The sequence below is a fragment of the Leptonychotes weddellii genome, chromosome 15 (genome assembly GCF_054177405.1).
Source record: "Leptonychotes weddellii isolate Sample4059 chromosome 15, ASM5417740v2, whole genome shotgun sequence".
Lineage (NCBI taxonomy): Eukaryota > Metazoa > Chordata > Mammalia > Carnivora > Phocidae > Leptonychotes > Leptonychotes weddellii.
Window position 1 is genome coordinate 34,520,277 of NC_138383.1, and position 13,441 is coordinate 34,533,717.

At 42.8% G+C, this 13,441-nt stretch overlaps 1 protein-coding gene and 1 long non-coding RNA gene across 4 annotated transcripts; one reads left to right on the plus strand and one right to left on the minus strand.

Moving 5' to 3' along the window:
- Window positions 1-604: 604 nt before the first annotated feature.
- LOC145717383 (uncharacterized) lies at window positions 605-2,854 on the minus strand. The gene is made up of 3 exons (XR_014140562.1): window positions 2,732-2,854; window positions 1,655-1,867; window positions 605-831 (listed from the first exon to the last, which is right to left on the minus strand). It is a non-coding gene; the product is annotated as an uncharacterized LOC145717383 (long non-coding RNA).
- C15H17orf75 (chromosome 15 C17orf75 homolog) lies at window positions 2,847-13,270 on the plus strand. Of its 3 annotated transcripts, none has more exons than XM_081805381.1 (10): window positions 2,847-3,045; window positions 3,755-3,835; window positions 4,895-5,020; window positions 5,951-6,094; window positions 6,341-6,398; window positions 8,819-8,938; window positions 9,826-9,890; window positions 10,008-10,162; window positions 11,431-11,487; window positions 12,085-12,267. In XM_081805381.1, exons 1-10 carry the CDS (start codon window positions 2,906-2,908, stop codon window positions 12,102-12,104), a joined length of 966 nt encoding a protein of 321 aa, XP_081661507.1. In that variant the 5' UTR covers window positions 2,847-2,905; the 3' UTR covers window positions 12,105-12,267. The 3 variants fall into 3 exon arrangements, with proteins under 3 accessions (XP_081661507.1, XP_081661506.1, XP_006744525.2); XM_081805380.1 differs by having other exon boundaries at window positions 2,849-3,045; window positions 11,431-11,534; window positions 12,085-13,270; XM_006744462.3 differs by having other exon boundaries at window positions 2,850-3,045; window positions 10,026-10,162; window positions 11,431-11,534; window positions 12,085-13,270.
- The last annotated feature ends 171 nt before the right edge of the window (window positions 13,271-13,441 follow it).

Here is a 13,441-nt window from a genome sequence, read left to right on the forward strand (position 1 = left end):
GAGTGATAAGTGCGCTGAAAAATAACTAAACAATATAAGGGGACAGGATAGAGACTTGCTGGGATGACAGCAGAGGTTTGTGTGGGATGTGTTTTGTATAGGGCATTTTCTGAATATCTGAGGAGGTGACATTTGTGCAGAAAATTGAATGATATGAAAGAAAAAGGCCATGCAGATATTTAGGGGCATTCCAGACAGAAGCACAAGTTAAAAGACTGTTACATTGGGGGAAAACAAAAATTGAAGGGTTTGAAAAACACCAGGAAATGTGACCAGAACAGACTGAGCAAGGGAGAGAATGATAGGAAATGAAGTCAGAGGGGGTGGTAGAGGCTAAATTAAGAAGGCCTCTGTGCATCACACAGAGACTTTTTCTTAGAATTCTAAGACCAGGGCACCTGGGTGGCTCAGTTGGTTAAGCGACTGCCCTCGGCTCAGGTCACGATCCTGGAGTCCCGGGATCGAGTCCCGCATGGAGTCCCGCATCGGGCTCCCTGCTCGGCAGGGAGTCTGCTTCTCCCTCTGACCCTCCCCCCTCTCATGCTCTCTCTATCTCATTCTCTCTCTCAAATAAATACATAAAATCTTTATAAAAAAAAAAAAGAATTCTAAGACCCAAGCAGGAGAATACAATATAAAATAACAGTTAAGATTATAGATTGATCAGGGTGCCTGGGTGGCTCAGTAGGTTAAGTATCTGCCTTTGCCTCAGGTCATGATCCCAGGGTCCTGGATGGAGCCGGAGTTGGGCTTTATGCTCAGCAGGGAGTGTGCTTCTCCCTCTCCCTCTGCCACTCATCCTGCTTGTGTGCTCGTGTGCGTGCTCTCTCTCTGTCAAGTAAATAAATAAAATCTTTAAAAAACAAAAAAATATGGGAGAAAAAAAAAGCCAGTAATGAGATTCCATAAGATCACCCTGTCTGCATTACTTTCTTGGCAGTAATTACATTCTGCCCTTCCCCATGTGTATACCTTGTCTCCTTCAATTGTGTTGCCAGGATAAAAACTTAAATACTGGATTGTTTTTCTATATGTGCACATAGTCTAGTTCATTCTTTTTAATAGCTGCATAGTCTTCAGGTACACATGTGTATTAGTTTCCTATTGCTGCTGGAACAAAATTAACCACAAATTTAGTGGCTTAAAACAACACAAATTTATTATATTACAGTCCTGGAGATCAGAAGTCTGAAATGGCAGGCCTGCATTCCTTCTGCAGCCTCTAGGGGAGAATCATGTATTGCCTTTTCTAGCCTCTAGAGAATGTGCAATTTGTGGTCCCAAATCACTTCCGTCTCTGTATATCACAATTGCCTTCTCTCTGATTTCCCGTCTCCTTCTTACAGAGACTCTTAGGGTTATACTGGGTCTACTTGGATAATCCAAGATAATCGTCCCATTTCAAGTTCCTTAATATAATCACAACTGCAGAGTCCCTTTTGCTATGTGAGGTAAAATATTCTCAGGTTCCAGAGATTAGGACGTGGACATCTTCGTTGGGGAGTGGGGGGGGTGATTATTCTGCCGGCCACTGCATGTACCAAAAACTTACATAATCAGTACTCTATTGACCAACATTCAGATTGTATCTAGTTTTTTATCATTATAAACCATGTTGCAAGGAATATTTTTGGACTTGTATTTTCACATTTACATAAATGTATCCATTTGATGATGTCCTGGTGTTGCATTGATAGTCAAAGGGTATGTGAATTTAAAATATTGATAAACGTTTTCAAATTCCTTTCTAAACCATGTGCATTGAGGGCACCCAGCTGGCTCAATTGGTAGAGCATGCAACTCCTGATCTCAGGGTTATGAGTTCAATCCCCACATTGGATATAGAGATTACTTTAAAAAATAAAATCTGAAAAACAAATAAAATTAACCACATGCATTAATTTTATTCCTATCAACTGTTTAGGAGAGTGACTGCTTCTTTACACACCCCAACGCAAGGTATTACCAAACTTTCAAATGTTTGCTAATCTGCCAGGTGAAAAGCAGTACTATATACTACCAATTTCATTTGAAATTGAACAGTTTATTTACTTACATATTCTTCATTTTTATTCTGCAAACTGCCTATTGTCTTTCTTTTTTATTGATGAATGACAGCCCTTCATCCATTATATATGTTGCAAATATTTTTCCTAGTTGGTCATTTGTGTTTTGACTTTGGGCAACACAGAAGTTTAGTCTTTACCTGGTCAGATTTATTAATCTTTTCCCATGTGGTTTCTAAGTGTTTTAAATATTTAGAAAGGCCTTCTTCAAGAATCTTCAAAATTCTTCCATGTTTTCACCTGGGAGGGGGCATTTTAAATTCTTATATATTTTGGGGTGCCTAAGTGGCTCAGTCAGTTGGGCCTCCTACTCTTGATTTTGGCTCAAGTCATGATCTCGGGGTTCTGGGGTCAGGCTCCCCACTGGGCAGGGAGTCTGCTTGTCTCCCTCTCCTTCTGTTCCTCCCCCGCCTGTGCGTGCTCTCTCTCTTTCAAATAAATAAATTTTTATATCTTTTATCAAACTGGTGCACGTGAGTGCGTGTCCACGCTCTTGAAGGGTGGTAGGAGGGCCCATTCATCCTTTTCCAGGTGGCTAGCTAATAGTACCATGTTTATTACGTCTCCTAGACGTCTTAGACGATAGCCAGAGGAGAAAAGGGAGTCAAGAGAGAAATGGTAAAAGATTCTGCAGGAGGTAATTCGGCGCACCCACCAGCCCCTACCGGGAGTAAAGACCCCCGCCCCCGACAGCGGCTTCCTGGCCTGCGACTCCGGGAAACAGGCGGAACGCAGGTGCGCGAGGCCTGGGAGCCGCACGAGCCCGGCCTCGGAGGACTGTACGGCAGCGGGGGAGCGGTTTGGCGGGAACACAGGGCCGCTCGGAGGCCGGCGCCGCGATGCTCCCCTCCTTGCAGGAATCTCTGGATGGGGATGAAAAGGAGCTAGAGAGCAGCGAGGAGGGAGGCTCCGCAGAGGAGCGGAGACTCGAGCCGCCGCCCAGCAGCCACTACTGTCTCTACAGCTACCGCGGAAGCAGGTGCAGCGCCCACCGTCCCTGTGGCCCCGCCCCGGCCCCGCGTCCCGGCCCCGCATCCCACCCCTGGCCTCTCGCAAAGCCCTTCTTCCCCTCTCCCAGCTATATAGTCTCTGGTCCTAAGGACCCTCCTCGCCTCACGCCGTTCTTCCGGGCCACCGTCCTGGACTTTGGCGCCCCTCCTAATCCTCTGCGCTCCAACTGTCCCTCTCGACTTTTCAGCCCCTTCCTGTCGCCCCTGCCCTTTGGCGCAGCGCCTCGTACACTCATTAATGTCAATTTCCACCCCGTCCTTCCTGTCATTACCGCCCCAATTTCTCCCATTAGCCCCACGCATTCACACCTCCACCCCACCCTCCGATTATCCTCTGTTCTCGCTGCCTCCTTTTCCTCGGTCGGGGCAGACATTCCTGGGGCTCTCTTGGCCCTGGAAAGTCTGGTTTTTAGAGGTAATTTCCTCGACTCTTGTGGATGTTTAATTTAGCTTTTCCTCCACCTCTTAGACGGCCTGGAGAAGGGGCTCTTGTCCGCACCGTTTCATGGGTTTTCCCTGTCATGAGGCTACGTAGGCAGTGGAGGATCCACGCACTTCTAACTTGCAGCATTTTCAGTTGACTGTTCACCTCCACCCTGCTTGCCGGCGGGGAGGGGGCCGTACTGCGTTTGAGTTAGAGCCCATAACTGATAGCTGTATTGCTTTTGTGGTGTGCAGATTGGCACAACAGCGAGGGGACAGTGATGATGGAAGCCCAAGCGGCACAAATGCAGAAACGCCCTCTGGTGATGATTTCAGGTAAAAGCAGCTCGACCCTAACCCACGGGTGTGCTTTCATCTTCTCTGCATCTCTGTCCTGTAGATATCAGTGGGTACCCTATTTCACTTCAGCTTTCCCCGAGTCAAACCACCAAGCCCACCTATCCCCTAGGAACCTCATCTGGATTTCCTCATTAGTCCATTCATTCAAGGCTGGGCAGATACAAATACTGGAGTGCCCCTGGTGATTAAGCCAGAGGCAATCCATCTTAGTTCCTTGATTGGAACTGCATTAAATATTCAAGGTCATATGAGTATAAAGAAATCTAAAATGCTCCTTTTCCCCACCTTCAATACCCTTTCAGAGCTCCATTGCTACACACTGGAATGTAAACTCTAGGACAGAATGGATTGTTGTCTCTTTGGTTCATTGATGTCTCCCTACCTGGCACCCTGAGTGGTACCAGGGTAAACATTTAAGACATATTTCGTAAATGAATGAATGACTGAATCTTAGCACTTGATGCGAAGTAGGGGATAATACAACAATATGTTCACTGACAGGATGATAGATGATTTAAGGAATTTTTTAGGTGTTGTAATAGCATTATGGTATTGTGAAAAGGAGGTAAGGTCAGTGGATTAGGGGTCCCGGTGGAGTATACTAGAGAGAATGAGCTGGAAAGATAGGACTATTTTAAACCATTTGATGAGGTAGATCATACTTGGTGACATACACACCTAGAAGCCTCCCCAGCAGGAGTCCTATAAAAAGCGTTGTATGGCGCCTGGGTGGCTCAGATGGTTAAGCATCTGCCTTCGGCTCAGGTCATGATTCCAGGGTCCTGGGATCGAGGCCCACATCGGGCTCCTGGCTCAGCAGGGAGCCTGCTTCTCCTTCTCCCTCTGCCTCTCTCCCTGCTCATGCTCTCTCTCTCTCTATCTCTGTGTCTCAAATGAATAAATAAAATCTTTAAAAAAAAAAAAAAAAGCTTTGTCAAATCCTTAAAGAGATTCTGGCTTTTAGTAATATTCTGATTTATGAGGTGTGAATGTCGTAGTCCACTGGTAAGAGATGTGTGTCTTTTATTTGTCCAGCCTCTCCTTGGTGGGTACTAATCTGCCATCGGAAGTGGAGCCAGACCTGCGTGGTTTCATTGCTAAGCGTCTTGCTAAGGGAGCAGTATTTGAAGGGCTGGGTAATGTTGCATCTGTGGAGCTGAGGTAAGTGTAAAATGTGCTGTGTCCTGGGTTTTTATTTCTGAGCTGAATATGAGAAGTGTGGAGAAATTGCAAAAGATCAGCTCCTACCGGACTTGCAAAGTTGGTCTTTGTTCTCTGGCAGCCTGAGCCCTGGGTCACACACACACACACACACACACACACACACACACACACACTTGTGGGATGGAATTAAGTGAATGGCAGATGCTACCACCTAAGAGTACTTATTTGGTCTTGTACTTGGAAGAAAAGAGTTAATTACCAAAACTAAAAGTGTATACAGTTTGTAAAGTGCTTTCCCAAACTGCTCTCTACAAAGGGGCAATAGAGCAGATACTCTTACTTCCATTTTCAGATGAGCAAATAAACTCAAAGACATTGAGGTCACACAGCTGGTCATATTGATGGAGTGCAGGCTTAATCATAGGTGTCCTCTGTTGACTTCCAGCCATCTTTCCATTACACCCCTTGATTGTAGTTCACTTTAGACTATGATTTTGCCATCAAGTCCCCTCAGGAGTATGAAGCCAAAGCCCAAAGATAAAGCCCCAGGATTAACATGTCACATCTGCCTGGAGCTTCAGTGATTCGTGAAGTTTTGGGGGGAGAAAGAGAACATGTTTATATTTATGTAAACGTGGATATACTATGAACAAGAATAAAATTTGCATGAGTTTTTCACTAAGAGAAGAGAACTCAAAGAAATGCCACGTTTGAAATTCTAGGTGCTGCTTTTGCAAAAGCCCATAACGGTACATGGTAATTTTCCTCTGCTATTACAAGTAAACCAAGGAGAAGTCTAGGAAGTTCTGACCTAGTTTGCAATCTTAACAGTATTGTCAGATGAAGATGACCAAGGTTTGCAGCAGTCCATAAAACTAGACGCATGACTTAGCAAAATAATACATTTTACTGTCTTGTCTTTTCTAGGATTCCAGAATCCCGGGTCGGTTGTTATTACTGTCTTTTCCAACAAGAAAAACTGCTTCCTGAAGCAGCAACAGTGGACTCTGAACATAAAGCTTCAGAGTATGTGGTCTGTTTTTTAGGAGGGTCTGAAAAAGGACTTGAGCTATATCCTTTCTTTGATCTTCGAGGATATCAGGAAGGAAACCATGGGATGCTAAGTGGAGGAGTATTACTACCGACCTCCAAAGAGCTTTTCTACCCCTTCTATATTTACTTCATTTCATACCTTCATACAACCAGTTTGTCCTGGCATGTCTTAATTTAAAGTTTGCATCTGAGAGATTTTATGTTTCCTATTGAGAGATAAAACACTGTCTTGATGCATCCTTTATTGCTTCCTTAAGAACGTACTTTCAGGCTTGAATTGGACAAGTATATTCAAGGGCTGAAAAATAACATGAGCTGTGAGGTAAGATGATCGATTTAATTGGTAAGACTGAGATGATAAACACACTGTAATTGCTATGCTTATGAAATCACACAGGTAGACACAAAGACACCCAAATGCTAAAAATACTGCTTTGTGGGCTAATAGGAAGGTGCCTGTTCAGGGAAGCAGGGAACATAGTCCTATAAGTGCTCTAAGTTTCACAAGACTGCTTCTGATGTTTTGTATCCATGAAAAATTGAATCCATTGAATTCAGGGTATATGGTAATATGCCAAGTGAGGAAGAAGATACTCTTTTCCAGATTTCTAGGCACATAAGACTTATGTGCTGGTCAGAACTAATGTCCGTGAAGCCTCTGGCACCAAAGACATGCTATACAATGGTATGACTGTCCTTGAACTCAACATCAAAGACTTGTAGAAAAATTCATTTTTATTTTTTTAATCTTTTTTAATTTTTTATTTATTTTTTAAAAATTTTATTTATTTATTTGACAGAGAGAGACACAGAGAGAGAAGGAACACAAGCAGGGGGAGTGGGAAAGGGAGAAGCAGGCCTCCCGCCAAGCAGGGAGCCCGATGTAGGGCTCGATCCCAGGACCCTGAGATCATGACCTGAGCCAAAGGCAGATGCTCAACAACTGAGCCACCCAGGCGCCCCCTTTTTTTTATTTTTTAAAGATTTTATTTATTTATTTGACAGAGGGACATAGCCAGAGAGGGAACACAAGCAGGGGGAGTGGGAGAGGGAGAAGCAGACTCCCCGCTGAGCAGGGAGCCTGACATGGGCTCGATCCCAGGACCCTGGGATCATAACCTGAACTGAAGGCAGACACTTTGCATGAAAAGTGCCCCGAAAAATTCCATTTTTTATTAGTCGATCTTTCACGAACTAGATATATCCATATTGATTAAATTATCTATATCTTTAAAAAACTACACTTCACTGTGTAGTAGTTGTTAAAAGTTATAACTCTTCTAACTTTACTACCCATTACATGTGGTACCAATTCCTTTTACTTGTCATGTGCTTACAAGATCCTGCAGGAGAGGAAAGGCTAGCATAGGAGTAAGCCAAGGAAATGGGTCTAGGGGGAGCTGCTCTCCCAGAGCGGAGCTCTTGCAGTAGTCCCCAGTGAGCAGCACAGTCTAGAAAGCCAGATGTGCTCATGGCCAGCGCTCATGGCAGCAGTCTGACAGCTGGAGTGGGCTTGAGGGCTTTGATGAATTAGTGTGTGTCCTTCTCTGATCCTATCTGAATGTGAGTGAGCTGTCTCACTCTTCAGCCATTCAGCAGGTGCTCTATAAGCTCATGCATGGATGTTTCAGGCACTGCCAAGTGCTGGGGTGACAAGGATTATTAAGAGAATATCTCCTGGGGCACCTGGCTGGCTCAGTTGGTAGAGCACACAACTCTTGATCTCGGGGTTGTGAGTTTGATCCCCACTTTAAGGGTAAAGATCACTTAAAAAGAAAATCTTGCGGTGCCTGGGTGGCTCAGTTGTTAAGCGTCTGCCTTCGGCTCGGGTCATGATCTCAGGGTCCTGGGATCGAGCCCCGCATTGGGCTCCCTACTCGGCAGGAAGCCTGCTTCTCCCTCTCCCACTCCCCCTCCCCCTGCTTGTGTTCCCTCTCTCACTGTCTCTGTCAAATAAATAAAATCTTAAAAAAAAAAAAAAACTTAAAGAAAAAATCTCTGAGTATACACAGTATGGTAGGAGAAGATGGACATGTAAATGCCCAACTTCTCCCAGCAAAGAAATAGCATGGAACCCTACTAATTCGGTCTCTTTATTTTATGTAATACATTTCTAAGTGTTTTTTTAAGAAATTCCATACAGGGGCACCTGGGTGGCTCAGATGGTTAAGCGTCTGCCTTCGGCTCAGGTCATGATCCCAGGGTCCTGGAATCAAGCCCCGCGTTAGGCTCCCTGCTCAGCGGGAAGCCTGCTTCTCCCTCTCCCACTCCCCCTGCTTGTGTTGCCTCTCTTGCTGTCTCTCTCTGTCAAATAAATAAATAAAATCTTTAAAAAAAAAAAAAGAAATTCAGTACAGAATTATTCCCCACTCTGCTCAGGAAAGTTGTATCACAATTCCTTATTTGAGTTGGTGGTGTTAGCTTAAAAAAAGGAGGTATCTATCCTCAGTTTTTTTTTTTTTTAAGATTTTATTTATTTATTTGAGAGAGAGAGAGAGAGCATGAGCAGAGGCAGAGGCAGAGGGAGAAGCAAACTCCCCACTGAGCAGGGAGCCCAACGAGGGGCGAGATCCCAGGACCCTGGGATCATGACCTGAGCCGAAGGCAGACCCTCAACCAACTGAGCCACCCACGCACCCCTATCCTGAGTTCTTTGCACTGTCAAGAATATCATGAAGAAAATGTTAAGTCCACTAAAGAGAAGGCTTACATTAAAGCAGGTGACATTCTTTCTTGATCTAGGAAAGGGGCCTGGAGAACCACATAAAATCCTACCTGAGCAGCTGGTTTGAGGATGTTGTATGCCCAATCCAAAGGGTGGTTCTTCTCTTTCAGGAGAAGCTTACCTTTCTGCTACATGCTGTAAGTATTGCCCAAACAAAAGCATTTCTTTAATTGAGAGTCACTTTGGCAGAGTTTGGATTATTTAAAGACATACTCACTTTCTCTAAACACTACTCCCCCCTCCCCTGCTGAATATTCATTCAAACTATGCTTGCAATCAGAGTAGACCACACTGTTTACTGAGATCTAGAAAGTTCTACTACTCAGGTAGAATTGCAAATACTAAATCTTCCTAATAGGATAAAACATTATTATTTTTTTAAGTAGGCTCTACGCCCAGCTTCAGTGGGGCTTAAACTCATAACCCTGAGATCAAGACCTGAGCTAAGATCAAGAGTCTGACCCTTAACTGACTGAGCCAGCCAGGCACCCCAGGATAAAACATTTTAAAATAATATTTTTGAAGTGATCTGGGAGAGGCACAATTTCCAAAACAATTTGAGAAGGAAAACAAAAATCCCAAAGTGATTTTTCACTATATAAAAAGTCCAGATAGGGGCGCCTGGCTGGCCCAGTCTGTAAAGCATGCAACTCTTGATCTTGGAGTCGTAAATTCAAGCCCCACATTGTGGGTAGAGACTACTTTAAAAAAAAAGTCCAGATAAAAAATGAAAAATTCACGAAAATACCCAGACAATGGGGGAAACCTAGAGTATATGGCCAGGCTTTTATTTAAATATGTGGTGGGTAAATTCAGCTGTAACTGGATGGTCCCATGAGACCAGGGTGGTAAAGCCAGGTTTTAGGCTGTCAGTGGGCACCTGATGAACAAGGCTCTGGGTAGTGCCCATCTAGAATGGTCCAGTGTGGTGTTTATTGGGGAAGCTGACGTTTACTGTTGAGTATCTGCTCAATAAGGAAAACTAGAATCCCTGTATCAATTAGGCTTTATTTTTCTCTCATAGGCTCTGAGTTATACTCCTGTTGAAGTTAAAGAATCGGATGAAAAAACAAAGAGAGACATTAACAGGTAAAGAAGAGTTTTCCTTTTTCACAGCAAGCCTGATACTACGTTTTCAAACCCCCCACCCAGTGCAGAATGAATTTGCTTTCTCCCTCCTACCCTGCAATACTGTTTGTGGAAAAGAACCTGTGTGTGTGGCAGGTTTCTGAGTGTGGCCAGTCTTCAAGGCCTTATTCACGAAGGCACCATGACGTCCTTGTGCATGGCCATGACCGAGGAGCCACATAAATCCGTGGTCATCGATTGCAGCAGCTCCCAGCCTCAGTTCTACAATGCAGGTGAGCCACAGCCCGAGGCAGCCTTCCTGGTGAGAGTCTCTATTTTTGCACCGAGAACACATGAGACAAAGTTAGCCTTCCAGCCTTGTACACTTGTCTCTGTTTATCTCACACTCACCAAAAATAGTATCAATTCTAGAACCACGGAAATCCCATCATGCCTAGCAATTCCACTCCTATGTATATAGAGAAATTTTTGTATGTGTACATAAGGAGACAAGTACAGAAATATTCATAAAGGCATTGTTTGAAATAGCAAAGAATGGAAGCAAATGTCTATCAGGAAAACTGAAAAACTGCTATATTCATACAGTGGAGCCCTACATAGCAGCGAAAATGCACGAACTAGCTCAGAACCATACTATTTAGTGGAAGAGCCATTAAAGAAAAACAAAGTTTTAACATATGTAAAGTAATACTATATAGGCCTTAGAGATTAAAAAAGAAAAGTATGTGACAAAAGTTGAAAGAAATACGTGGGAACGATAATCCTTTCTGATGGGAAAGGAGGGGGATGTGATGGGGAAGACATACTCAGGGCTTCAGCCATTTGGTATTTCTTAGCCAGGTGGTGAGCCGACCATTTTTTTAGACCATTATAGAAAGTCTTAAATAATTCACTACACGTGGGGCGCTTGGGTGGCTCAGTCGGCTGAGCATCCGACGCTTGATTTTGGCTCAGGGCATGATCTCAGGGTCGTGAGATCAAGCCCCGTGTCTGGTTCCTCGCTCAGTGGGGAGTCCGCTTGAGATTCTCTTCCTCTCGCTCTGCCCCTCCCCCCACTTGTGCATGCTTGCTCTTTCTCTCTCTCTCAAGTAAATCTTTTTTTTTCTTATTATTTATTTATTTATTTATTTGACAGAGAGAGAGAGACAGCGAGAGAGGGAACACAAGCAGGGGGAGTGGGAGAGGGAGAAGCAGGCTTCCCACCGAGCAGGGAGCCCGATGTAGGGCTCAATCCCAGGACCCTGGGATCATGACCTGAACTGAAGGCAGACGCTTAACGACTGAGCCACCCAGGCGCCCCTAAATAAATAAATCTTGAAAATAATTCACTATAAGTGTTTTGACCAAGAAGGAAAATCACAATGGATACAGGTGATGTATACCTGAAACTAACAAACTATGAAGTGTCAATTACACTTCAGTTAAAAATAAATAAATAATGAATAGAAAGAATAAATCTTATGCTTTGTAGGATTAGAAAGAATGTCTTATGCTTTGTAGGATTTCGGTTTTATTATTTTTTTTCTAAAATACTTCATAGGAAGCAACCGGTTTTGTGAGGACTGGATGCAGGCTTTTTTGAATGGCACTGAAGGAGGTAACCCTTTTCTTTTTCGACAAGTACTGGAGAACTTTAAACTAAAGGTAATTAATTGGCTATGTGCCAAATATCATCATATCATTTTTGTCTGAATTTTAGTTAGTACCAGTGACAGAGTAACAAATCTGCTTTACAGCTGTGATGTCTATTAAATAGGACGTTCTCAAAACTAGAATCCCCAGAAGGCATTTACTTTATTTATATTTTCCAGGAGCTTCTGCATATATGTCATTGCAGTTCCAATTAATTGGGTTGAGTGCTTGCTTGTATCTCAGGGACATCAGTCTTCTAATTTGTGATGTATTTTAGTTGGAAAGCACCAAAAAAAATGGTTCAGTGCCTAAGGTTTCAAAATTCTGATGGGGAGGAGCATTGTTACTTTATTTTGCAGATTTTAAAAATATTTTTACTTTATGTAAGAAATTGTGTTCTCCCAAGGGCAAAGCATATTAGCAATAAGAACGATGGAAATATTTAAAATAAAAAGCAAACATCTCGGCAACATATGTCAAGCTCTCAGCTGGATAGGAGATATTTCTCAGGCTTCGTTATTATCTCACTAAACACATACTTAACTGGGTAATCTTTTTCTAGGCCATACAAGACACAAATAATTTGAAGAGATTTATCCGACAGGCAGAAATGAATCATTACGCTTTGTTTAAATGTTACATGTTCCTGAAGAACTGTGGTAGTGGAGATATCCTTTTGAAGATTGTTAAAGTGGAACACGAAGAAATGCCTGAAGCCAAAAACGTGGTGGCTGTCCTTGAAGAATTTATGAAAGAAGCTCTTGTCCAAAGTTTTTGATCACATGTTTTGAGATCATTGTGTTGTGAAGTTGTACATACCAGCCTTGGTGTTTGAAACTGCGGTTGTTGTAATTGTCATAGGATTGCTACTGAAGATTATTTCAGACACATTCTAGATTTCTTCATTTCGTACTTTTAAAATTTAACTTACTTAGACCTAAAAATCCGAGGACCATTTTCACTGAGTCTTAGATGTGTGTTAGAGTCGTGGAATTTTAGGACGCTGCTGGCCCCATAAATTCTAGGCCTCGGGGGGTTGATGCTCAAAAATCTTGAAAGGTCATTTTGTGGCTTCTCTGAGGAGTTGGCTGCAGTATTTAGCAATTTTTCCTCCCAGAAAAATTGTGATACTCCTTTCTCAATGTACTATAGCTTCTTTAAAAAAAAAAAAAAGTCCTCCTAGTCTCAGGACAGATTAGCGCTGCAACACCATTTCAGAGACAGATCTGTGCATCCTGTGGGTGCTTGGATAGATTTTTTTTGTCTGATTATGGCATGGATGACAAAGTTAAGTCAGTACACAAATCATGACTGTTTAAGAAATTAAATGAGCTTTAAAAATAGATACACTAGCTTCAAGACAAAACATCATCTCTGACAGAAAGCTACTGCAGAAGTGGCCGCCAGCCCCTTTCTTCATTCATTTGTTCAGAGGTACCTGCCAAGAGCCTGTATTTTCTTTTCTGTTTTTCTGTTGAAAATGCTGGAGTTTTCCAACAGTGTTAAAAAAGAAGCAAAGTACACAAATTCTACAAGCAAACTGTAACATAAAGAACGCAAACAGATTCTTCATATCAGAGTTACTTATTGATTTTAGTTTTTTGTATATTTGTTATAAGCCTCATATTGTTTTACTCCGAATCAGTTGAAAATGGAGCCATTTATAATTCCCATGGAAGCCAATTGTAGCTACACACATGACGGCAGTTTGTTCTGCAAAGCTCTTTAATAAATCCATTTAATAATAATTTTTGGTTAGAAGATCAGAAGTCTTATTCTCACTGCCTTCAGGATGCTCAGAGGAACACAAGCCCATAAAAATCCTCTCCTAAACTCATACATAAGTTCTGAGTTTTAACTTTGAAAATGACTGACAATGGCCTGATGCTTTCTCTTCTACAGAAGTCTGGGGACATGAC

Bases quoted from the DNA above. Each gene is read 5' to 3' on its own strand.
- C15H17orf75 (XM_081805380.1), top strand. From the start codon at position 2,906: ATGCTCCCCTCCTTGCAGGAATCTCTGGATGGGGATGAAAAGGAGCTA. The intron at 8,939-9,825 runs GTAAGTATTGCC...TTTCTCTCATAG, and splicing joins TTACCTTTCTGCTACATGCT to GCTCTGAGTTATACTCCTGT. The intron at 10,163-11,430 runs GTGAGCCACAGC...AATACTTCATAG, and splicing joins GCCTCAGTTCTACAATGCAG to GAAGCAACCGGTTTTGTGAG.